An 18,810-nucleotide genomic window follows, 5' to 3' on the forward strand; every position below is an offset into this window, starting at 1 on the left:
GAAGCAAATCTAAACTTCAATACTTCTTCACTTGCTGGGTTTTTTATCACAGAAAACATGTCGACAAGACCCAGATATGGCTTTTTATTAGCTGGTTTTGCTGAAATCACTCTGTTGTTGAAGAAATAGCCTTCTTTTGCTTTGCAAGGCTGTCTATTATTCAATAATCAGTGTTTTGTTTCAGGAAATCATTTCTCCAAATTATACGTAAATGAAGAGAAATCGGCAATCAGCAATAGTCTTAAACAGAAATTCCTCTACACCAAAGCCTGTATTTGTGGGTTATACTTGACAAAATCTTGGTTTTCAGATTTTGCAATTGTTTGTTCTTATGGGTACAAATGATATATATTATAAAATACGAAAGAAAATTGAAATTATAAATAATATAGTATAAGAATACGGTCATATAAATTTTTTAACAAAACAAGAAGAATTATATCAAAAAAAATCATAATTAAAAGATAAAACATAAAGGGTATTAAAAAAGATTGATGAAATTGTCATCATTGGTCGAATTGGGTCTGATTTGCAACAACCTTGAGAGTCTGAATAATAGTTTCAAAGCCTGGGGAAAATCACCCAACAACTTATTAAAGATAATTATCTTCATCATTGGTCCACATTTTCTCAACTGCTCATTGATTAGTTCTTGATCGTCTTCATCGACTTTTGCTACACTCTCTGTATCAGCAGCTCTAATGGGGTTGTGGTCGTTGAAGTTGCTGTACACATAATTACTGTTTTGATAGTGATTTCCATAGTGAGTGGTATCATCGTTGGTGGATAATTCTGGCAGATACTTTTGAAGGACCACATTGTTGATTAATTTGTATATTATATTGAAAATGAAATTGGCCTTGCGTTTTAATGTGAAGGAATTTTTAAGTCTCTTTTTGTTGATTTTAAAGGTCCTAAGATGCTCAATTATATCGTCTTCATCAATTTTTTGATAGTACTTTGAATAGTTGGGTAGATCTTCACCAGTCATGCATTTAATGAAAAGCAAGTTTAATTTATCAATAAATTCAAGATGATTGGACTGAACATTCAACTCGCTTTCATATTTGTCAAATATAGCTTCGATTAGAAGCATAAAATTGTACTCAAAAGTCTCAAATTGATAGCTTTTAGAGACAATAATTTTGTTTAGTTTATCATCCGTTAAAACCTTTGCATTTTCTTCACATTTTTCATCCTCTGTTCCAACATAATCTTCAAGAAGCAAATAAAATATCAAATGAAGATGTGAAAAAAAATATTTTTTAAATTCTTTATTACTGTTGATAAGATAGTCAAGTGTCGATAGTATCTCAAGTCTTACCAATAATGAGCTATTAAATGAAAAGTACTTTTCATCCTTAATATAATATATATTGTTAAAAATAACATTGATGAGTTTTTCAAATGCTTTGGAATTTGGTTCAAATTTAAAGCTTGAAAATTGTTTAAAGATTTCAAATGCCCTTAGTCTTAAAAATTCAAAATTTGAATTAAAACATCCCAATATTATGTTGCTTATAAAATTTTCATCAAAAATCTTATATTTTTCAAAGAAATCCTCATTTTTGCTAACAAAATTGTTTAAAATCAAGTCCAAAACTACCAATAAACTTTCTTTTCTTTTTGCAATTTCGATGGTTTCCATGTTGCAATAATTTTCCTTTTGGAATTTATTTAGCTTTTGGAATTTGTATTTGATAAATTTGACTGATTTTTCAAGAGAAGCAGAATCGATTTCGGTAAATGGCACAAAATTTGTATATAAAACTGAATATTTGACATTTAATCTTTCAAAGTACTCCAAAGGATTTGATTTTAATTTTTGAAAAAGAGAGTTTGTTGGAATACAGACTTTATAACAAAAATTTAACAATTCATAAAAACTTTGATCAGCTTTCTTTAAAAGTTTTAAATTTTTTTCGGATTTTACTATAATAAAGAGACTTTTTAAAATTGTGAAATTGATCATGAATTTAATCTTTGAAAGTTTTTTGGGGTTAATTTTTAATGATTTGAATAATATTAAATAGGTATCTAATATTTCTTCTAAATACTCATTGACAAAAGTCTGATAAAAGAAGGGATTTTTCAATTTAATTGTCGGCAAGTTAATTGAAATACAATTCAATAAAAGAGAAATATTATTTAAAATCATATGAGTTGATTTGACCCATAATTCATTATTTGTATTTTGCAACTCAATAAGTTTTTTCAAAAATTCAATATTTAAATCTAACCAAGGACTAAGAATTGAATCCATTTGAAAAGTTAGAAAGTATATTGGATTAATTGTTGATAAGATGATTTTGATAAAATAATATAATTCTTGATTAATCAAATGATTTGAGGAGATTAGATGAACATCATTTGTTGAATTTAGTATTAAGATTGCTAGCTCATAAAATTTGGGATAAAGAATTTGAATTGTTTGAATAATTTTAGTTTTTTCAAAAATTATTGTTAATAAAGTTGGAAAAGATATGTTGCTGTTATTATTATTATTATTATTATTATTATTGTTATTATTATGATTATGATTATGATTATGATTATAATTATTGTTTGTATCATTGTTGCTGGTGTTCTCATCATTGGTATTACTATGGATATGTTCTGCGTTATCGTGATTGTAATAGTAATAATTAACTTCATTGGAATCATTAGTATCAAAAAAAGGATTGTTATTATTGTTGTTATTATTATTACTACTACTACTGTTGCTGGTGCTAGCGCTGTTATTATTATTATTATTATTAACCTCATTGATTATAATTTGATTTAAACCAAACATGATGTTAGAAAAAGTGACTAGCACAAGATAGATTATACTGAAATTTCTTTTATTTTCTTTTGTGTTTAGAGTGTTAATATAACTTGAATTTGAGGAGGATAAAGATTTAATGGAGGATAAAGTTTCTTTAGTGAGAAATAGATAACCATAGCCAATATTATGAATATTGAAGGAATTATTGTTCAAGCTGATATAGTTATTATAGAGGTTTTGAAAGTCGATATTTTTTGAGTTTAAAATCATATAGATGAAGGCTAAGTATAAGTTATTATGAATTAAGTTAATATCGTTTGATTCAAAGGTTTTTTCACCATGATCCAAACAGAAACAATAGTATGAAACGATATTTGATATTCTTTGAATGATAAGCTCTTTTTGGGATGAGTCGAGATAAGGAGTGAAATTGGGGATTTTGTTTTGGTTTTGAAAATTGAATGGATTGTTTGTAATATTTTGGCTATTGCTATTACGAGTAACATGGGAGTTATCGTAGTCATTGAAATTATTTGAATTGACAACATTTTTGAAAATCTTGGTTGTGATATCGCTTTTAATGTACTCTATATCGTTGATATTAGTTCTGAAATATTTTTTAGATTTAGGATTCCAGTAATCTACAACATAGTTATAAAGTTCAAAAGATAGGTAAGTTTTGATTTTATGATCAGGGTATAAATAAGAGTTTTCCAAGATCTCAAGGCAGGAGACTAGATAGTTTTCATCGTACTTGTAATAAAAATATTGTAAAACGAGGTCATCATGGGCCTTTAACAAAGTGAGATCAGGTTGGTCAGTGAAACCAAAAAAATTGTTGAATAAAGTAACAGATAAACAGTCGTAGATTTCTTTTGCTCTGGAATTAGTTTCGACTTCAAGGTCAGGATTGCGAAGAACCCCAAATTTTGACATTTGAAAAATAGGTTATCGATTAGATGTGGGAAATATTTTAGTTACTCCTTTTGATACTTTTTTTGTTGGTATTATAGTTACTATGATAGCTATTTCTTGGGCAGTTATTTCGGGCAATAGTTTGCAAATGAAAATTGAAAGTGAGAGTGAAAGTGAGAGGAGGTTAAATCTGGGAACAAGCTATGAGTATATATATAGGATAGTATGTTTAAAGGTCATTCTAAAACTCAATAAAGACAAATATGGGAAAAAGAGATCTTTTTATAAGTAATAGTGCTTTAACATGAAATAAACTTGAAAATAGAATTAGCAGCTTAAAGTAATGAATTTTGGACACATTGGAAATATTGGAAATATTGGAAATATTAATTATTGTAATTATTTTAATTATTGTAGTTAATGTAATTATTGTAATTATTATTAAATCTTATGCATCTGAAAATATTAACAAAAATTAGTTAGCATAATCTTTAACTTAAAAAAACGAATTTAATTTCGAATTTTATATTTTTTACTAAAAGATTGATAAAAAAACAGGTGAAATGCTTTGAATATTTTGATAAGGGGGTAAAAAAAGTGCAAACAGCTAAAGAAACAAAAAAGGAATCTCATAGAAATCCCACAGAAGTCTCAAGCAAATCTCAAGCAAACCCCAAAGGAAGCTAAAAGAAGTTGAAAAAAAGCCAAAGGGATCCAAAAGAATATTTGGTATCGATGGGAAAATTCGTGAGTATTAAACAGTGGTCGTAATAACTATTCCATTTCCACCAAGGAATTTCCACTTCTCGCAGCAGATAACCAATCTGCTTGGGCAAAAAGGTCTACTTTCACTAGAATCGAAAGTAAGCTAAAAATAAGTTTGAGATTAGCTTTCGAATTCACTGAAAAAGATTCGAATTTAATGAGAAAAGGCAAAAGGATTTCAACTTTGAAGTAAAAGCAGCGAAGGAAAATTGAAAAAGCTGAAATATTTTGCTTTTACACAGAAGACAGTCAGCCAATCAGAAATCATTCCGCACAGCTGGATCGCATACAACTGCACAACGCACGCACACGCACAACTCACGTCATTCAGCATGTATGCATGCAGCACGTGATTGTGCTTTACGAGTTTCGAAAAAGGCAAGAGAATATCCGTGGGCTTCCGCAAATCCTGCATCATCCGCACGCTATTTCGCAACTTCCGCGCCGGATTGCAGAGCGTGTGGATTGTGTCCGTGGACGCGGATCGAACCTTAATAATTTTTTTGGTTCTGGTGAAAAATTTCAGAGGTTTCGCTGGGATTTTGCTGCTTTTGCTGTTTTTGGAGTTGTTTTTGGAGTGTTTCCTGCTTTTACTGTCTATTTTTTGCAATGTCTGACAAGGCCAGATACTACTTGGAAAAGTCGTTGCCTGAGATCAAGGATCTCCAGGAGAAGGGCCTCTTCACCAAAAACGAGATCAGAATGATCCTCCAAAAGAAAACCACTTTTGAATATTCAGTTGCTTCAAATCCTAAGGTCTTGCATTTCTTGCGATATATTGAATTTGAGAACAATCTCGAGAAGTTGCGTTTGAAAAGATATAAAAGACTATACAAGGTTGGCCTTATAAACACCCAAAAGAAATCCATAAGCGACTTTAGTGGCCAACGAAGGATAACTTTTTTGTACCAAAGGGCTACCCAGGCCTTTCCAAATGATTTCAACTTGTGGAAAAGTTACTTACTTTATTTGAAAAAAGTTGGCTCAATCAAATTGATTTACAAGACATACTCGAAACTATTGCAACTACATCCTACCAATATCGACACCTGGATCAGTGCTGCCAACTATGAATTCAATGTCAACTCAAACATAAAAAGTTCAAGAGCATTATTACAAAAGGGCTTGAGATTCAATCCTGATTCTTTGAAACTATATCTAACATATGCTAATTTGGAGTTGAATTACATTTCAAAATTGTTAGCCAGAAGAAACTTGCTAGGTTTAAAATCTGAAATTCAGCAAAAAAATGACGAAATTTTACAAAATGATAAGCTTCAAAGAAAAATAAAACACTCTCTAAACAATGATTTGATCGGAGATAAATCAAACAACGAAAACGAACTAAATAACGACTTCACTTCGATCAATTTGCCTGAAAATATAGAACTAGAAAACGAGCAAATTAATAAAGAATTGAATAATTTGCCTGATGTCGAAATAAACATGTTGGGTGATCCTGAAAATAACCCAGCTTTAAAAGGGGATATATCTTTAATTATATTCGATTCAGCCATATCTTCAATCTTAAAAGCTAAAAATATACAATCCTATGCAATTTCAAATCCAAATTTATTCAAGAAAAACGAATCGGAATTAATTTACTCGATTTCAAATAAATTCTTGAAATTATTCAAAAGTTTCCAGAATTTAAACAGAGCTTATCTTTCAAGTCATATAAATCAGTATCTTCTAAACAAATTTCCTAACGATATATACCCAATTCATTTAGACATAATCTCCTCCATTGATTTCTTGATCGATGTTAAGAAAATTAAATTTAAAGACATAATAGAAAATTTACAATTATCAGTTAATAAATTCATGGCGTATAAATCGAGGTTTATATCCAATAAAGATGATAAATCAAAACTAACTGATATGTTTGTTGATTACATACACCGAAACATTACTAATAACAAAAACTTTAATCTAAATCAACAAGATAAAAATATATTACAATTAATTATCAAAAAATGCCAAATTAATTATTGATCTTTCAACTATATATTATTAATGAATACTGATTAACCTCTATTTGTTTTCTATTTACACACACATATTTTTATATAAACATATAATACAAGTTTTCTAATTTTTTTTTTCATTTTCAACAATGTTTTTAATCCAATATGGCTCCAATCTATCATCTGGAACTGAAGAGGGACTTCCAACAACTGGATCTGTTCCATTCATAGTTTTTGGAAATGCAATCACATCCCTAATACTTTTGGTTCCAAGTAACATAGCACATAATCTATCAAATCCAATAGCTAGACCTGCATGAGGTGGACACCCATTTTCAAATGCTGAAATCAAATGACCAAATAGTTCTTGTGAATTTTTAATTTTTAATATCTTCTTAAAGATATAATCTTGTAAAATTGGATCATGGACTCTTCTTGAACCACCACCGACTTCGACACCGTTAATAACAATATCATAATGGTCACCTTTAACTTTTAATGGTTCAGTTTTCATTAATTCATAATCATCAAGGTTGACCATTGTAAATGGATGATGTGTTGATTGTAAGCTGTTAAAATCATAACTTGGATATTTATGTTTATTGATTAATACAGTTTCATCCAACTCAGTTGGAGAAAATAATGGAAAATCAACCAACCAAGTTGCAATGAAAACTTTGTTTAAATCTGGTTGTTCACTGACTTTATGATTATTATTAATGAGTTTTCTTTTCCAACAATTGGGATGATTTTCAATGACTAATTGACGAAATCTGCCCAATGGAGTAGGATTTTCATAAGTAAATTCGGCTCTCGTCGACCCAGCGATTGTATCACCGATTTCTAAATTCAAGAATTTAGATAAATTTTCCTTATCATTAAATTTTACTTGACCAGTTTTCTCAAATTTCAGCAATAAATTATCTACATCGGATTGCGTATTAATTTCAAAAATAAAGGGCTTTCTATATTTATAATTTGAATCAACATAAATTTGTTTTGATAATGTAAAGGGATCTTCATTTTCATTATTAGTTTCTAGTTGATCTTTTTTCAAGATACAAACTTCGAAAATTGGAAAATTTGAAGACTCGGTTTGTTGAACAAAACTAAATTGATTCAAGTTGATAAAATTTAATGAATATCTTAAATCTGGTTTATCAATACCATAACTACTTAAAGCTTTTTCGTAAGATAGTTTGGGAAAAGCAAAAGCATCAAGTTTTTTTTCATTTTCATTTTCATTTTCATTTTCATTTTCATTTTCATTTTTATTTTTATTTTCATTCTTGTTAACAAATTCATTCATTTCAGAATAATTGTCTAAATTTGGGATGTAAAGTTTATTGTCTAGATTTGATTTTTGGAATATTTCATTAATTAAATTTTGGATAATCAATTGAATATCGTTATGGTTAGCAAAACCCATTTCCAAATCGATTTGAGTGAATTCTGGTTGTCTATCAGCTCTTAAATCTTCATCTCTAAAACATTTAACGATTTGAAAATAGCGATGAAAGCCACTTGCCATTAATAATTGTTTGTATTGTTGAGGAGATTGAGGTAGAGCGTAGAATCTGTTCTTATTTCTTGTTGGAACTAAGAATTCCTTTGCGCCCTCTGGAGTTGATTTGAATAAAAATGGAGTTTCAATCTCTGTGAATTGATTCTCATCATTTGTTAAAAAATTTCTAACAATTTTAGCGATTTGACCTCTTTTTTTAATGAAATATTGATATCTCTCTGATCTTAATTGTAAGTAACGATATCCTGGTGGATAGTTGTTGGATGATTTTTTCAAATTGAGTAGTTGAGAGGGCAAAATGGTTGATTTATTTAGTACTTGAAAATCAGTTATCTTTAAATCCCATTTTTTTATATTATCAATATGGCTTTGATTATCTTTAACCTTAGCATTATCTTTATCAGTGTCCTTTATAGAGGATGTTTTTTGGGGTGATAGACGATTTTGAATATAGCCAGACACAGAAACTGGCTCTTCGATTTGAGCCGATTTAACAAGACTGAATAATTCATTGTTATCCGTAGTATTCATATCATCAAGATTTAAAACCAATTGAGAGATATCGCCATTAAAGTCTCTAAACATGACAAAAATTAGATTTTTAGAGATCTTTTTAGGTTTTTTATCGATCCAGCCATGTAAAGTGACTTTCTCTCGCTCATCAATAATTCTTTCGCAATTGAACGTAACAGATTGAATTGAATGGGTGGAAGATGGAAACTCAACTGGAAAAGCAGCAGAATTACGTAAAAAAAAGACATTGGGCTATAATGTTAGTCACATAGATCGAAAAGTGACAAAAAAGTGACTGGAAAAATGTGTTCATACATTTGGAGAGAATAGAGGCCTTTGAAGGGAAAGTGGAATTCAGTCTCCTGCTGTTCCACATTAGTCTCCATAGATAGGAGCTGATCTGCGTGTTTCTCGCCAGCATGGCCAACTTCAGCACAGACAGCATTGACAACAAGAGCAACTGGCTGAAAATAGAGCAAAGATTGAAAGGTGCTCAACTTACTGATTTGTTCTTCCTTTAATCTTTTGGAATTATATCGCTGCTTTTATTCATTTTTTATGAGGGAAATTCAGAAAACCCGGAAATAAAACTCCTCCCGCAGGAATCGAACCCGTGTTTTTTCAGTCCGGGCAGTAAAAGCAACAAAAGCAGCAAAAGCAGCAAAAGCAGCAAAAGCAGCAAAAGTAACACAATAACACATATTTGCTCGCTCTCTTTACAGCTTTCTTTTGTGTTTGGTTGCTAGACGACGCCTCGGATTCTCAATGTGAGACAACTGCTGTTTGTTAAGTAATCCCAACAAATGGTTCGAAAGATCAAGTTATCAAAGTATTCATAGTGTTCAAATTTATCAAAGTTTTCAATAATAGTTAAATAATATTTAAATAATATCTAAGTCATAAAATGAGACAATTTACAAAATTTCCTGAAAAGCCCTTAAAAATCCTGAAAAGTTCTTAAAAATTCTTAAAAATTCTTAAAACTCCTCTGAAAACTTTTCCACAACCAAATATGAACTTGTAAAAACTCAAAATTAAGAGGAAGCTCTTTAAGAGTAATTTGTAAAATTTCTAAGAATATTTGCCTTCCAAATTCTTTAAGATCTTCAAAACTCTATCATGATATCCATCTTCAATGTTTTCGTAATACTTAAACAAAATTTCCATAATTGATTCGTACCTTGTCTCTATCATATATTTCAACATTTTGAAGTTATCGCCATCACATATATTGTATCTATCTTGTTGTTCATTGTTTTCTTTAACCCCATTGCCTAAAATGTCTTGATGGGTTTGATTTACGGGATTATTTTGATTAAATCGAGCGTTCTGATTAAAATCATTAAACTGTCCAATTGGAATAGCCTGGCCAACCTGAGCAAATTGATTAGATAAAAAAAACATGGCTCCCAAATTCACCTCATCTTTGTTATCGTTTTCGTTTTCATTTTCATTTTTATATTGATGTTCTTTTTGGGTTTCATTTTTTTTTGATATACACAATATTGAATTAATCACTGTTAATGCTTCAAATCTAATTTTATTCCTAAAATTATTCACTTTGAAAAGTTCCCGAATTTCATTTCTATCGTTAATAATATTATAAATATTATCAACTATCAATCTAGCTTCTGCATTCCACATATTCCCATTACGATAACCCCTGTAATTTCCCATTAAAAATATTTCAATAATTATATCACAAATGAATTTATTGCTCTCATTGGTTTTTTCATTTGTAAAATCATAAAAAATGCTCTTTCTTAAAATGTCAATCAATAAATAATTTGTCATCTCGTTTGAAAATAAATCAGTGTATGAAATTTTTTTAAAAAAACTTTTGATTAAATAAAATTCAATTAAATTTTCAAATTCCTTTTTTTCATTAAAAAAAGAACAATCAATAGTATTATTTCCAAAATTATTCTTATTCCCATGAGTATTATTATTCACATAGTCATTAATCATTTTATTTAAATGGCCGTAGTTTCCATAGTTATTATTGAAATTATTCCCATAATTATCAGAAAAATTTCTACGAATACTATTTGAATAACAGTTATTCAATTGGTTATTATTAAATCCATTGTCATTAGGTGTATCAATTTCATAACTATCGTAGTAACTTAATAGCTGGAGTATAATTGAATTGATCATTTTAAGTATTGAGATCTTTTGTATAATTAATAATTCCATTAAATCAATGTACCGATTTCTATCAGCATCAAATTCTTTGATGTTACTTAAACCAACTTCATTATATTGAAGCTCATCATTTTCTATACGGATTAAATTTTCTTTAAAAAATCGTATAATAATTAAATTATATTTTTTTTTCAAAACTAGTGATTGCAACAACTTAATTCCACTATTTCTCTCAATATTAAAAATGTTGTAGTTGTTATAATTTTTGTTTTCCTCAATTAAATAATTTGAAAATAAAAACCTATAAATTGATGGTAAAACTATTTCTTCTAAATTCAATTCAATAGACTTGTTAAAATAATCATTATCTTCATCTTTTAAAAGCATTTCATTAAGAATTTCAAACATATATGCAATTGTTTTTCTGTCTAATAAATAAGTATTACAGTGATTTAATTTATTAATTTTTACAACTTTTTTTTTGCCAGACTTGTGAAAAAAATGGAAATAGTTATCAACATCTGTAAATTGATTATTATCTTCATTATCCTTCATTTCTTTTTCTTTTTCTTTTTCTTTTTCTTCTTCTTCTTCTTCATAATATTCAGAATTATAGTTATCGTTATTCTGGGGAGTATTAATATCGTTATCATAGTTATGAACAGTCTTAATGTTATTAATTATTCCAAAATTCCTGAAAAATTCGTTTAAATGATTGTGATTATTGTCAGCATTATACAAGTTTTTTGCTAGTGAATTAAACAAAAATTTGATTAACTCTGATGAGTTGTAAATTTTTAGGTGAAAATGAATACGGAAATCATCATCATCTCTATTATTTTTTAGGAAATTTCTTTTATTGATTTTATAAATATTTTTAAATCTATTATTTATGTTGTTAATTTTTGTGGAAAATTGGTCCAAGTCTTCGTTAATGTGATGGAAATAAACGTAATTTATATATTGATTTATGATTTTATTATTTTGATAAATTTTATAATTTTGATTAGCTAGAAATTTTTGGTTATTTAAAATATTGTTATTGAATAGGAGGAAATCTATTATAGGGTTATTTAGGTAGTCTTCGATTTTATTGGGGTTATAATTAAAATCTTTTATATGATTTAAAAAGTGGTAGAATTCATAGATATTTTTCAAAGTTAAGCTTCTGATTTCCAACCAATTTGTGTAGTAATAATAATCATTATTATTATTATTATTATTATTATTATTATTATTATTATTATTATTATTATTATTATCATAATTATCATTGTGATTATTATCATCGTGATTATTATCATTGGAATTACAAAATTCAGTAAATTTATTAGTTGAAATTAAAAATGAATTTTTAATATCTTTTTCATTCAATATGGTTAGGTGAATATCAAGCCATTTATAGATGATTTCCTTTTTAAATTTGCTGAAAATAAAGTCATTTTTCATATAATTAAAAGATAATAGTATTATTTTAATAAAGTGATGGAGATATTTAATATAAGAAGTATTAATAATGGATTTATTGAGAAGTGAAAATAAAAAATCAATTTCCTTTGCATAAAAAGCCAAAGATTGATTTAATTGGGCATCGTATTTAAGCTTGAAGAAACCACTGTAATCTAATTTTAGAGACTCTGTTATTGATGTTTCTTCAAGCCAGGGGAATTTTTTGTCAAATTTTGTTTGATGGATAATATAAAAATTACTAAAGTTCTTGAGAATATAGTTAAACAAAATTAGAAATAAATATAATCTATTCAATCTATTGAGTGAATTGTTTGTATAGTCTAAATCAGTAGAAGAATCGGAAAAATTTAGCGGATCCTGGTAATTTTGTGGTTGAAGCAAAAATAGTCTTAACGTTTCAAATAGGTTCATTTTAAATCTGATCAAATCAATCTGATTGGACCTAGGAACTCTTTGGTTTATCTCAAAATTCAAAGCTAAAAAATTGAAATTGATCAATAAATCAAAAAAGCGACGTTTGAAAGATAATCTCTGGAACACGCTGAGAGAAGACTCTCTATGAGAATCAGCCCCATAGGTTTTCATCCATTTTTTGAAGTAGTGAGAGAGTTTCAACTTGAGCTTGAGGGAGACTTTTGTATCAGATAAGATATCCAAACAAGCAAAGAGGAACTGGCTCTCATGTTGATAGTTTTTTTCTATACTGCGATGAGAAATTAGCTTTGCTTTCGCAGACCTAGGATCAATTGAAAGATTCAAGTGGTATAGCAACTCTTCCCGAACTTGTATTCTGAACATCTTGACAGCATTCCCAGCAAACCATGGGCGTAGCTCTCATCCAACAGAAAGCACAGCAGCTTCTGAAGAAACAGAACAGAACAAGCTGAAAAAGATGAGGAAGCTTCAACAAAACGCAGCAAAACCACGCTGAGAACACGCACACATCTGCGTGTTGAAGTGCGTGTCTTTTCGGAACGCGTGTAGAGCCCTGATAAGAGCCCTGGTGTTGTAGCCCTGGTAGGGCTCTGCTTTCTTTCTCTTCGATAAGCGACAAAACCCAGCATCAACAAAACACTTCAGCAGCAGAAGATGAAGCAGTTGAACGAGAATTTGGGGGAGATAGTGTGGCAGTTTTTGGATGTGGTCAAAACCTGCGACAACATAGTCTTTGAGGTTGTTTCGCAGCACGTGTTTGATTCAATTGGCGATGCTGGCGAAGGCACTCGTTCCCACAGCATCTTTGGGATTATCGCAGAAAACGATACAGCAATAGGGATATATCTCTCAAAACCAGTCTATTTGCTGATATTCAAACAGTCCCATGATAGATTCAACCAGTATTTAGCTGAGAAAAGGCTGCAGAGGGAAAACAGTGCTGCTGCTGGTTCTGTTCTTAGTGCTGGTCCATTGGGTGAATCTGTTCAAGACGAGTTGCTCTTGACTGATGATGTCTTCTATGCTACAATTGGCTTGATGCTAACCACCTATGAATACCATACATGTCTAAATGTTCACGAATTGATGCTCAAGAAATACATCAAGAAACATCTTAATGACAAGAACTATCTCAGCATCATCACTCTATTGGTTAAAGAGCTAAATTTACTAAGATTGCTACTTAATTCAAAACTTTCAAATATTAACAAATCTTCAAGCCTTTGGTTGTTTCTCAAAAAATTATACATTTTGCTCTATAATTTTGATTCAAACTACTTGAATTATCCATTTATAATCGAATTGATTCTACAATCTTGCCGAGTGCATCCATACAATTATTACGCTTGGTCCTTTACAAAATGGCTAATTAATTTCCTTTACTACAATAATGACCAGAAATTATTATCTTTATTTTATACAAAATTTAACAAATTCTCTCATTCCCATATTAATGATAACAGTTCTTGGTCAGTCTTGTATGATTTGATAATACCTCCCAAAAGTTCAGTCGTATTGTTCACAATAACTGAATATAACTCAATCTTAGCTTCCTATAATCTAAACTCAGACGTATTTTCGTTCCCTTTATTGCCTCAAAATTATAACTATCGCAATTCTTTGAATTTTCAACTATCATATCAAAGAATCTTTCATGAGCAAATAACTTGGTTAGAAACTTTTAATTTCAATACTTTTATTGTTTGGAATTTTATTAAAAATGTATTAATTAATTTTGAAAAAATTTACTTAAACCCACAACAACTAATTAAGGATAAAGATAAAATTGTTCATCTATTACAAATCCAACCTCAGTACCAAGTTAAATTCCCAAACAACAAAGAAATAATCCAAGCAACAAAGGATTTATCTGATTTCTGGTCAAAAATTAAAGATTCTCTAAAAACCTTTGAATCAAAAAATCAAATTGAAATAATCATTAAAAATGGTTACTCCACTAATTCAATTGATCCAAATACCCTGAACAATCCAAAGAAATATCAAAATTACATATATCAAGAAGATTTGAAAAAATTTTCCAATATTAAAAAAATTTTGATTTGGAAAGAAAAATTTCTAGAATAGCAAATTTCTTTTGCTCAAACCTCATTTTTCAATACTTCATTGATCATTATGCTCATTTTATTTGACCCCCACTCGATTCTTATTTTTTCTTTTTTATTACTAATAAATTCCGATTTTTCAACAACATTTTTCAAAAAGAAATCTAATCCTCTCAATAAAACCGCTTGCTCTTTTGTCTTTTCAATTCTTTCACTCAAAATTTTATCAGTAAACTTACTCGTTGATTTTTCATTATTATTATTATTATTATCATTATTATTATTATTATTATTTGAACCTCTTTTAGTTTTGCTTTTTTTACCAACTTGATTTAAAAATGTAATTAATAAAATTTCCATAAATATTTTAGTATCTGAGCTCGAAACGAGAAAATTAACGACTCTTAATATATTCAACGGCAAAAATCCCTCACCAATTAAATATCCATATAATCTACCTAAATTTAAAATTTTGCTCAATTTTTTTTCATCATCTTCAAAATCTCCATTATTCTTTGAGAGCAATTTTAATTTAAAACTGCCTTCACCATCAGAATCATCAGAATCACTATTATCATCATCATCACTATCATCTTCTCCATCCAATTCTTTTATAAAATCCCATAAACAAAATTGAAAAGTCTTTCTTAACGAGTGATTAGAACATAATTTTCCAGCAAGTACACCATAATATGGATTCCATGTATTTTCAATATAAGAACAATGTAATAAAATTCTTGGAATTTGCAACAGTTGATTTTTTTTAAGTCTTAGTTTGTCCAATTTTGTAAAAGCATCCATATAATCGTCTGCAGACATTATTGAAATAAATACAGCTCTTCTTATATCGGTATTCATTCTTTGCTGTTTAGCCAATTCAACCCAATTGGGTTCCAAGTTATCCAAAAAATCATCTTGAAATGCATTTTCGTTAATTTTAACTTTGGTTTGAGTCTTTTCAGTATCATTTATTATCTCTTGTTTAGATATTTTTTCTTTATGGCCAGTTTCTATACTATTGGAATTTTGAATATCGTTTCCTTTCCATGCTGAACCAACTAACCACCATTTACCCTTTTTATCTACATTAAGAATATCATCAAGGGACACATTTAATGGATCGTTATTTAAATTAGTTTTGATTCCATTTGCTATTAATTTTTTCAATTTTAATGTTGATTGTGATGATGTTTCGTTATTCTTATTATAATCTTTTAGTTTGTTATTTTTTAAATTCTGAATTGTTTCAATAAAAAATTTAGTTCTAGGAGTTAATTTGGTATCGTTTTTGTTGAGTTTTGTATTTATTAGGAGTATTATTTCTTTCAAAGCAGAAGGATCGTCAATTCTTAATTGAAAACCAGCATTTCTAATCAATCTAAGCAACAATTCAGTGTTGAACTCAACATTGGATTCAGAAAATTCATTGATCAATTGTTTAATGATATCATAAATGATTTTACAATTAATAACCTGAAAGGAATAACAAGAAACTAATAATGCCAATAAATTACTAGACTCTTTGGTTTTGGATTCTTTGCTCTTGTAAAATGTTTGATATTTTTCAACTAATTGCTGGATAAAATTTGCTAAAAATTCCACTCCCTGTAGTCTATAAATAGATAGTATAATTGCAGCATGAAGAGTAACAAAGCTATCTAGCAAATTCACCGATTGGTATAAAATACTTTCAATTATTATATTTGAAAAGATTTGGTTTACCAAAGCTCTAGGTGATTGAGAATATAACAAATTAATATCGTTTGCAATTGTCAATATATTCGGTTCAGATAATTTATTCATAAAACCTTTAATTGATCTTTGTAATTTTATCTCTTCTTCTGATTTATCGCTTGCAGCAGCTTCTAATCTTTTTCTTAATGCTGGGGGAATATATTTGTTGGTGGAAGGAGCGACGTATGGATTTTCTTTTGGTTTTGTAATTTCCTCAGCAATTTCATTCTCTAAATCATTCTCTGAATCATTATCATTATTGGCGGTGTGAGAAGTGGAAGTTTCACCTTCACTTTCATTTTCCGAATATTTATTCTCTAAATCATCTTCAGGACCATCAAGTTCTTTACTGAATCCTTTGTCCTCTTCTCCTTCCTCTTCATGCAATTCATCGGATATTGATCCAAAATCTAAATCTAAATCATCTAGTAAACCCCCTATGTCATCGAATTCGTCTGTTTTAGATAGCTTCATTTTCTTTAACCCTAGCTTTTTAGCATAATATTTCATATCTTCTTCATCTTGTTTCATCATTTCAATGTCATAATCAGATAAAAATCTTTTTTCTTTTTTGTCTTTATCTTTATCCTTTTTATCCTTTTTATCCTCTTTTTGCTTCTTATCCTTTTTATCTTTGTTGTTTTTCTTGTCCTTTAGAGCCTTTAGAGCATTCATAGTTTCAGATACTGAAAGTCCATTCAGTGATGTTTCAGTTTTTGACTTTTTAATCTGTTTGGGATTGAATTCTTCATTTTTTTTCATTTTTTTAGCTTTTAGAGCCATTAAAGCATTTATTGTTTCTTCTGCAGTCATACTTTGATTTTCTTCGTGTTGGTCTGAATCGAAATCATCATTGAAGTTCAAATCATTCAAATCATTCAAATCCCTATAATCATCAGAATTATTGAAATCATCTTCACTATTGTCATTTTCAGCAAAAGTGACTTTTTTTTTGGAACCATTAGTGGAACTAATTTTTCTTGATTTTATGATTTTATGTTTATTATTTCCTTGATTAGTTGTGATACGAGTTTGTTTTTTTGAAGTTCTTTCTCTTTTTCTTTTTTCTTTTCTTGATAAGTTATCAGTTTTTCTTTTGGGCTTCTTATTTCGAGAAGAAAATCTTTTGTCGCCTTTGTATTCACCATTTTCTTGTTTATCGTTGATTTGATCTAGTATAGTTCCTGGAAGAGCAATTCTACGTTTTTGAGAACTTTTGGCAAACATTTTAATTGATGTTATAAATTTAATGTAGAAAAATAGATAGGTTATATATTCGATAGGTCATAAACTGAATTTATGGAAAATCAAAAAAAAAAAAAAAATTGAGAAATATTTCACTGTGCATAATATGCATCAATATGCATATGATAGAAGTACCATAATAGCGGATGCAATAGCTTATTTGAAATAAATTACTTCACCATGATCAACAATAAAAAGAGCATCTTCTTCATCTGTCCATTTCTTCCAGCCGTCAGATAAATATTGTAGGTCATTTTCAGTTACACCAAGTTGTTTATCTTCCAAAAGCTTTTTCGCAAAACCAGAATTGACTACTCTATCAGCCCAAGTTAAACCCCACCATTTAATATCCTCTCTTTGGGTGAAAAACCAATTTCCTAAATTATAATTGAATTTTTTGGTATTGTTGACGTCAAAGCCTGCTTCTCTACACCATTTTTTTAGAAATTTTCCAGCATTGGGATTAAAGCCAGAATTGATATTTATTTTAAGGTAAAGTTCCTTCCATAGTTTTATAGCTTGATAGTTTTCAGGCATACAATAAAATGCTTCATAAATTGATTCTCTAATTGAGACAATGCCATTTTTCTTGCAAACTCTTTTCATGGCCTCAAGACCTTTAACCGGATCCTTTAAGTGCTGAATCACTTGATGAACATGCACGATGTCGAATTCATTATCGTCAAATTTATCCAAAAACAAAATATTATCGACCACAAACTCAATTGAATTTCCTTCATAAACACCCCATTTAATCAAATTACTCTTGGCCTCATTTAAAATGGATTCATTAATTTCCACACAAACGACCTTTCCTGTGGGGCCCACAGCTCTGACAAAATCAGCAGTGATTGAGCCGGGACCACATCCCACATCAAGAATCTTCAAGCCTGGTTTGAGATGAGGAAGCAAATGCGGAGCGGAGTTTTTGGCATTTCTCCAAGTGTAGGCCTTTTTAATGGCGTCGATGTAGTCGCCATGAATGTAATTTTGAACAATCTCCTTTGGCGTGCTCATATCGACGAAACAATTGCAATTGGCTATATATCACAAACAGACAGTTGTGATGCTGATGATTATAAGCAAGAAATCAAGACCCATCATGACTGAAATCGGGCAGTTGGAACACTTTGATACTTGATCATGAAAGTTCGCTGTGGGATGGCACTACGCCGCTCCTGCTCCGGAGCAAGAGCAGTTGCTGAATCGTCCCTCTTGGTGAGGGAGCACGGATGCAGCCAGATCCAGGACCGGGACAGGGGTTGC

General features: G+C 29.5%; 7 protein-coding genes across 7 annotated transcripts; 2 read left to right on the top strand and 5 right to left on the bottom strand.

The window, feature by feature from the left end:
- Positions 1 to 481: 481 nt before the first annotated feature.
- On the bottom strand, positions 482 to 3,703 carry ASCRUDRAFT_7131 (uncharacterized protein; the record flags this gene model as incomplete). Its single annotated transcript, XM_020191918.1, has 1 exon — positions 482 to 3,703. The coding sequence occupies one exon, from the start codon at positions 3,701 to 3,703 to the stop codon at positions 482 to 484; it is 3,222 nt and encodes a 1,073-aa protein (XP_020048889.1).
- A 1,331-nt stretch (positions 3,704 to 5,034) lies between these two features.
- UTP6 (snoRNA-binding rRNA-processing protein UTP6) lies at positions 5,035 to 6,496 on the top strand. Its single transcript, XM_020192877.1, has one exon. It carries the CDS (start codon positions 5,057 to 5,059, stop codon positions 6,440 to 6,442), a length of 1,386 nt encoding a protein of 461 aa, XP_020048890.1. The 5' UTR covers positions 5,035 to 5,056; the 3' UTR covers positions 6,443 to 6,496.
- MSD1 (aspartate--tRNA ligase MSD1) lies at positions 6,435 to 8,950 on the bottom strand. Its single transcript, XM_020192878.1, has 2 exons — positions 8,768 to 8,950; positions 6,435 to 8,664 (listed from the first exon to the last, which is right to left on the bottom strand). The coding sequence occupies exons 1-2, from the start codon at positions 8,895 to 8,897 to the stop codon at positions 6,539 to 6,541; spliced, it is 2,256 nt and encodes a 751-aa protein (XP_020048891.1). The 5' UTR covers positions 8,898 to 8,950; the 3' UTR covers positions 6,435 to 6,538.
- Positions 8,951 to 9,523: 573 nt separating this feature from the next.
- On the bottom strand, positions 9,524 to 12,865 carry ASCRUDRAFT_69374 (uncharacterized protein; the record flags this gene model as incomplete). Its single annotated transcript, XM_020191666.1, has 1 exon — positions 9,524 to 12,865. The coding sequence occupies one exon, from the start codon at positions 12,863 to 12,865 to the stop codon at positions 9,524 to 9,526; it is 3,342 nt and encodes a 1,113-aa protein (XP_020048892.1).
- Positions 12,866 to 13,156: 291 nt separating this feature from the next.
- On the top strand, positions 13,157 to 14,587 carry ECM9 (Ecm9p; the record flags this gene model as incomplete). Its single annotated transcript, XM_020191921.1, has 1 exon — positions 13,157 to 14,587. The coding sequence occupies one exon, from the start codon at positions 13,157 to 13,159 to the stop codon at positions 14,585 to 14,587; it is 1,431 nt and encodes a 476-aa protein (XP_020048893.1).
- A 14-nt stretch (positions 14,588 to 14,601) lies between these two features.
- Positions 14,602 to 17,526, bottom strand: SGD1 (Sgd1p; the record flags this gene model as incomplete). The annotated part of the gene is made up of 4 exons (XM_020190350.1): positions 14,602 to 15,059; positions 15,114 to 15,506; positions 15,582 to 16,541; positions 16,635 to 17,526. 4 exons carry the CDS (start codon positions 17,524 to 17,526, stop codon positions 14,602 to 14,604), a joined length of 2,703 nt encoding a protein of 900 aa, XP_020048894.1.
- A 174-nt stretch (positions 17,527 to 17,700) lies between these two features.
- ASCRUDRAFT_69377 (class I SAM-dependent methyltransferase) lies at positions 17,701 to 18,561 on the bottom strand (the record flags this gene model as incomplete). Its single annotated transcript, XM_020191667.1, has 1 exon — positions 17,701 to 18,561. The coding sequence occupies one exon, from the start codon at positions 18,559 to 18,561 to the stop codon at positions 17,701 to 17,703; it is 861 nt and encodes a 286-aa protein (XP_020048895.1).
- Positions 18,562 to 18,810: the final 249 nt, after the last annotated feature.

Source organism: Ascoidea rubescens (assembly GCF_001661345.1).
Source record: "Ascoidea rubescens DSM 1968 unplaced genomic scaffold ASCRUscaffold_3, whole genome shotgun sequence".
NCBI lineage: Eukaryota > Fungi > Ascomycota > Saccharomycetes > Ascoideales > Ascoideaceae > Ascoidea > Ascoidea rubescens.